The following is a 6,089-nucleotide window of genomic DNA, read 5'->3' on the forward strand; positions in this document are numbered from 1 at the left end:
GTCCAGCTCAGTTAGATGTGCCTGGCTGTACGGCAGGGGAGTGGGGTCTTGCAGCATGATCCACATTATCTGGTTCTTTTGAGCAGCTGTGGGTGACATTGGGACCTGCCTGGCACTGACTCCTGGGCTCTCACCTGAGACGTCTAGGTTCTAAGTTGCCTTGTTGATTCTGGGGTCTTGGCTCAGCACTGAGCTGTCGGGTTTTCCACACCGCGAAATGGAGTATTGTGGGTATGAGGAGTGGCCAGAGATGTGTGGAGAGATCGTGAAGGGGTCATGTGGCTTCACTGGAACATGGTTGGTGCTTCGTCTTTATTGGGGTCACTGGGAAGGAGCAGGTGGCAGGAGGGACGTCAGGGGGCACTCTGCAAGGCCTCAGGGTCTCACTCTCGGTAGTGTTCCCAGCCTTGGATGATCTCGTAGAGCTGGTCACCTGGAGAGAGGGTGCTTTGCACATCCCGGTGTCCTTTGACCTCATAGTTGGATCTCAGGAAGCCCTGGGATACCCCACATTTCAAAAGATTTAGGGCGGCACGGAGGGCCCGCTTTGCAGGTACCCGGTCTGCAAGGGGAAGGACAAGATACAGAAAGTTAGACAGGTTTTTATGAAGGGGAGAGAGGTGTGGGTAAACTGCTCTGTGTCAGCTTCTTCATCCATGAGGAGAAAACCAGGTGTCTACCCATAGGCCTGTGGAAAATAAATAGTTAACTCTCAATAAACCACAAGGAGGAGCCAAGCACAGAGGAGCCCTTTGCAAGCATTGCCTGTTAATGATTGTCACTCGGCCCTGGCCCTCCTCTGTTCCCAGGCTGCAGGGTCTTGTCCACAAAATTAGTTGTCACTTGTGAAACATGTCTTAGGTGTCTAAGGAATTAACTGGTTGATTTGAGACAGGGTCTGTAGCCCAGGCTGGCCTGGAAGGAACTCTTGGGTAGCTGAAAGGGATCAGCTTGAACTGATCTTGTTACCCGCTGCCAGGGCCTGAGATCAAGGTTTGCACCATCCTGTTTGAACCCAGGGCCTTGTACATGCTAGGCAGGGATGCTAGCAAGTGAGCTACAGGTACTACCATGTTTTATTTATTGAGACGGGGTCTGAAACTCACAGTCCTTTTGTCTCCATCTGAAGAGTGCTGGCATTACACCTGTGTACTGCTGCGCTTGGCCCCCCAACCCCAGTTAGTGCAGATTAGCTACTTCCAGCATAGGGTCTAAATGACCCCATTATCCAAAGAGAAAAGTGAGGTACAGTACTGGAGATCGTGAGCTGTAGGTGGCAGAGCCTGTATACCCCCCTGTACTCCCCACACCATCCCCAGCCCAGTACTTACGACTGTAGTTGCCCATAAAGGTGATGCCGATAGACATGGGGTTCCAGGTGGGCCCTGTGTGGTCACCCTTGATGTTCCAGCCTCGGCCTTCATAGACATGACCATCCTCTCCAATGAGGAAGCTGTGAAGGAGGGGCGGGGCTTGATAAGGGTAGGAGGGACTTCAGCATCCTTCACTCATCTTCTATAGTATTAAGGCAACCACACCCATTTGTTGCACCCCTGTTCCTTGCCAAGCATCTTTGTAGCAACTGATGAGCTGCCACCCCCATTTTACACAGAATCAGAGAGGTCTAAGGTCATACAGAACTCACATCGCTAACCACACAGCAAACCGTTGCCTGTGGGTAAGGTTGGGATTTATTGTTTCCTCCTGTGTCCCCATGCCTGTGAACTCACCCCACCCCACATCATGTCTCTGAAGTTGGTACTGCTGCGTTCCCATAGGCTAAGCCACTTGCACAAAGTCTCAGAGAGCTCTGCCCTTCAGAAGTCTGTCCTTGGGCCAATGAGATGGCTCATCTAGTAAAGGTGTTTACTAAACTTGACAACTGAGTTCTATCTATGGGACCTGTCAGGAGCCATCTAGGAAAGGCTAAGGCTAGCCGGTGACTTTCCTGGAGGTGGCCCACCATTATTTGCATGGTCTGAGAGGCAAGGTCCCAAGTGACTTCATCTCAGGATGACTTCTTGCAGCTGATCAGCCTTTCCTGTCACTGTCACTGTCACTGTTACATAGCCTAAGGACTCCTGAGTATTAACCCACCCTATGGAGCAAATGTCCTGCAGATCAACATAAAGATGAACTTTCATGAATTAATGCTATTTAGATGAAGTACTGATTTTATAGAACTGCTCATTTGATTGAAATAATTTTAGGAAAAAAGTGTTAGAAATGGTTTTAGGTGTTTTGCCAGAAAGATATACTAAAGTTTGAATCAGAATGGAGTGTGCCCATCCCTCATAGATTAGCAAGTAAAGGCTGCATAATACGGAACACAAGGGGCTTTCACGTTTACACTAAAAAGAAAGATAGGCTTGGGACAGATTTGTCGTCAAGGAAACATTCTTTCTAGATCAGATCCAAGGATAAACCACAGGTGTGAACTCGGGTAAAGCAAGTCCATGTGAAACTGGCTTTGAACTTATAACCACAGAACACTGAGGTCAGAGAATGAAACACTGCTTTGAGTATCAGCATCTTTCTGGAACTCTCCTTTTGTGTAACGTTCTATCCATGAGGTCATTTTCTAAGAACTCTTGATTATTAGAAGGACAGAAATGAAATGAAGTGTGGCTTGGGAAACTCTGCCCCATCCATCCTTCCAAATGTATGAGTGTGGCATCTGGGGCTCAGCCTCTTCCACCAAGTGTGTATATGTATATGTCTGCATGTCTGTATGTACATGTGTAGCCAGGTGTGTGTGTGTGTTTGCCTGTGTAAAGGATTTTAATTCTTTTTTTCCCCCCTGTCTCATGAAGAATTAAGGAGTCCCAAACCTCTTGCCTATCCAGCAAGAGGTCCTTGAGCCGGAGAGGAAAGAAATCAGCACTTATTAAAGTATAAATAATAAGAATATAAGGCCAGGGATCATCTGTCTAGCCTTCATCCTGTGCTGTGTCCCTCCCAATACAGGTCCCCTAAGGTTGGGGCAGGCCCTCAGCAGGGACCAACATTCCAACAGGAGTGAACTGGCTGATTTCTGCACGTTGTCTTGTGACCTCCACACAAACATTGTGCCATGTGCCTGCCCCCAGCCAAGTAAACTAGTGTAAAAGAGCAAGTGTCCAAGGGCGTTTGCTTTGGTCCAGCCTGGGCTCCTGGGTTCCTCTCAGGTGTGCTTGTGGGCTCAAGCCCGGAGGCTGCAGCTCTCTGGAGGCTTCCAATCATAGCACGATAGCAGACCTGTGAATTCCACTCATTAACCAAGTCTCAACTGAGAGCCACTCCCACGTGGGGCACCTTGGGGCTGGATAAGCCTGGAGTTGGACGATGGAGGATTCAGCCTCTGAGGTGCTGATGAGGCAGATGATGTTGGAACTTGGAATCCAAGCCCCTGTCTGCCACTTAGGAAGCCAGTTCACAGCCTACCTCACAGGAGACTGGATCAAGATGGGGACGTGGGTGCCCAGAGCCAGGCTTAATAAGCCTGGTATCCTGGCAAGCCATAGGCCTTTATGAAAGATTCTCTTCAGGAAGATTAGTGGACACTTTGGTGTGTGTGAGAGGAGCCTGTCTTCAGCACAGGGACAAAGGCCCTGTCACTTTAGGGAGATACCAGATCCACCAGCAGGGAAGCCATTGGCTGACTCCTCATCCCCTTTGCATTATGAAGCCCTAACATTCATCCCACCTGGCTTTGGTTAGAGGCACAGTGTGATTTTACAGGGATGCCTGCCAACCTCAGCCACCACCATAAGATAGGCATAGTCTAGAGCTTCATATAGGGGCTGGAGAGGTGGCTCAGTGGTTAAAGGTGCTTACTGCTCTTGGAGAAGACCTTGGTTCAATCCCCAAGGCAGAAGGAAGCTAGGGAGTTGGGGGGGGGGGGCAGCACAGAGGTCCCTACAGCCAAAGATGGGGCTGGGAAGGGGGACTAAAAGCCATGGTGAGACTGAGGTCAGACAGTGTCCACAGAAAGTTCTGGGTGAGGGACAGGAATAGACTGACACTTCTGCCTTTTCTAGAGCCTCTTGAAAGTCACAGGAAGCCTTCTCTTTCCTAGAGATCTGGCATCTGTCACCCTTACGTATGCTGCCCCACCGCCCAAGCCTTTTTGGAGATAAGATCTTGCTGAGAAGCCCAGGCTGGCCTTGAACTCACAGTAACCCTCATTCCTCAGCCTCCTAACTGCTGGGATTACAGGTATCAAGCACAGCAAGCCTTCCCCTCTCTTTTAAAGTGTGTGTGTGTATGTGTGTGTGTGTGTGTGTGTGTGTGTGTGTGTGTGTGTGTGACACAACATGTGATGGATTTGTGTGATGCGTGCACACATGTGATTCTTGAGTGTGATGTCAGGACACTTCTGGCCATCAGTAGTCGGTTTCCTCCTTATACCCGGGTTAGAATTCAGGTTGCTGTACTTGCTAGCAAGCGCCTTTACATCCTTTCTCTGTGGGTTCTTCGTCCACCCCAAACCCATCTTTTTCTGTCTCTATGTACACAGGGCTATAGCGATATGTTCAAGCAATGTCCCCACCTAGAACTCTGGCACACCGGAGACATTAGCCCATAGATTTGGGGCTCCTGCCACATGCTAGCTCGTTTCCCGGGTATTTGGTATTAGGGCCATAATACCATTGGGAAGAGGAAGCTGGTCCTGCCTTGCATCTCAGGAAGCAATATGCCCTCTGATGCTAGGAGTTGGTACAAGGCTCAGTTAGCCTGCTGTTGCCCTGGCAAGGCTTGGACCTTTAGGAAAGATATATATGAGAGTATAGCAGGGGATATGTGTGAAGCAGAGCCCCCTCTTACAGGGGAGAAAGCCTCAGCACCCAAAGGAAGTGTGGTCACCTCCCTCAGCCCACTCCTTACTTACTTGTAGGCTACATCGCACCAGCCCAGGTTTTTCATATGGTAATGCTGCACGTTACGGGCCTGCTGTTCGCACGAGTCCGGGCTGGTGCAGAAGCTACCAGCTGTGTGTGAGATCACAACGTAGCGAACTGGTTGCTTCAGGCGCTTAGAGCATTCCGAAGGCAGGGCCTTCCACTCACTCCGGGGCACCACGAAACTGCAGGGGGCTGCCAGGCCCAGGAGGGCCAGGAAAGCACAGGCAAACAACATACTGTACCTGCCGTACAGGGCTGTCAGGGCTGCGTATGAGTCAGCCCTCCCCCAGCACTTTATCTTCGGGCGGTGGGGGGCGGGTGCGGAGGAAGGACTTGCTTCACATCTGGGCGGGACGTTCCAGCCCTCATCCCAGAGTACCCCAGGCTTCCTCCTTTAACCAGAGTGGGGCAGTGATGTAGTCTTTGCTGAGTGTGGGATAGGTGGGGCGACAGGCTTTTTTTTTTTTTTTTAAATCAGGAAGGGCACAAAGGACTGGAGCATCTAGTGGTTTTCTGGAAATTTTAAGGCTAGGATTTCAATGGGGGCATTGTGTAACCTACCAGGAACTTGCATAGGTGAGGGGCCCAGGGCCTTCCTTCCTGCAGGTGTGGCAAACAAAGGTTCCTTTTAATAATGTGTTCCTCCTGTATAACCGTCTCACGTAGCTTAGGATGACTTTGAACTCATTAACCAAAGATCAACTCCCGATCTCTTGTCTCCTCATCCCAAGTGCTGAAGTTACAGGTTTACACAGCCACACCTGGCTGCACACCCCCTGGGCCCCAGTCTGAGGATGCTCAACCCTGTGGGGCAGGACAGGAGGCTACGTTTGTGGATGCCCATTTCACAGCTGAGGAAAATGCGCAGAGACCGGAAGGTGCTTCCCAAGAGACAGCAGGCAGTAGCACTTTCTTTCCGTGAGTCAGAGCCAGGGTGTTTGCGTCCGAACTCCAGCCATTTTCTGCTGTGTGAGCCCACACTAACGACTTAACCTCTCTGTGCCCACTTGTCTGCCCGCAGTATGGAAGTGGTAACAAGGTTTCTGACCTCCAGAGTTGATCAGAATGAACTAGGTGTGGCCCTTAGATGTCTGGCACATTGTGTCCTGTGTGTGTGTCTGTGGTGTGGGGTCACGTGAGTGACCATTGCAGTTCTGCCCTGGAGAGAAGTGACTCTGGGTGCAGGGGGTCACATTCATTCAGGTC

The 6,089-nt window shown here is 50.5% G+C and overlaps 1 protein-coding gene across 1 annotated transcript; it reads right to left on the reverse strand.

Annotated features, from left to right (window-relative positions):
• Nucleotides 1-383: 383 nt before the first annotated feature.
• On the reverse strand, nt 384-5,118 carry PGLYRP1 (peptidoglycan recognition protein 1; the record flags this gene model as incomplete). Its single annotated transcript, XM_080908531.1, has 3 exons — nt 384-562; nt 1,332-1,453; nt 4,871-5,118. The coding sequence occupies 3 exons, from the start codon at nt 5,116-5,118 to the stop codon at nt 384-386; spliced, it is 549 nt and encodes a 182-aa protein (XP_080764657.1).
• Nucleotides 5,119-6,089: the final 971 nt, after the last annotated feature.

Source organism: Micromys minutus (assembly GCF_963924665.1).
Source record: "Micromys minutus genome assembly, chromosome: 32".
NCBI lineage: Eukaryota > Metazoa > Chordata > Mammalia > Rodentia > Muridae > Micromys > Micromys minutus.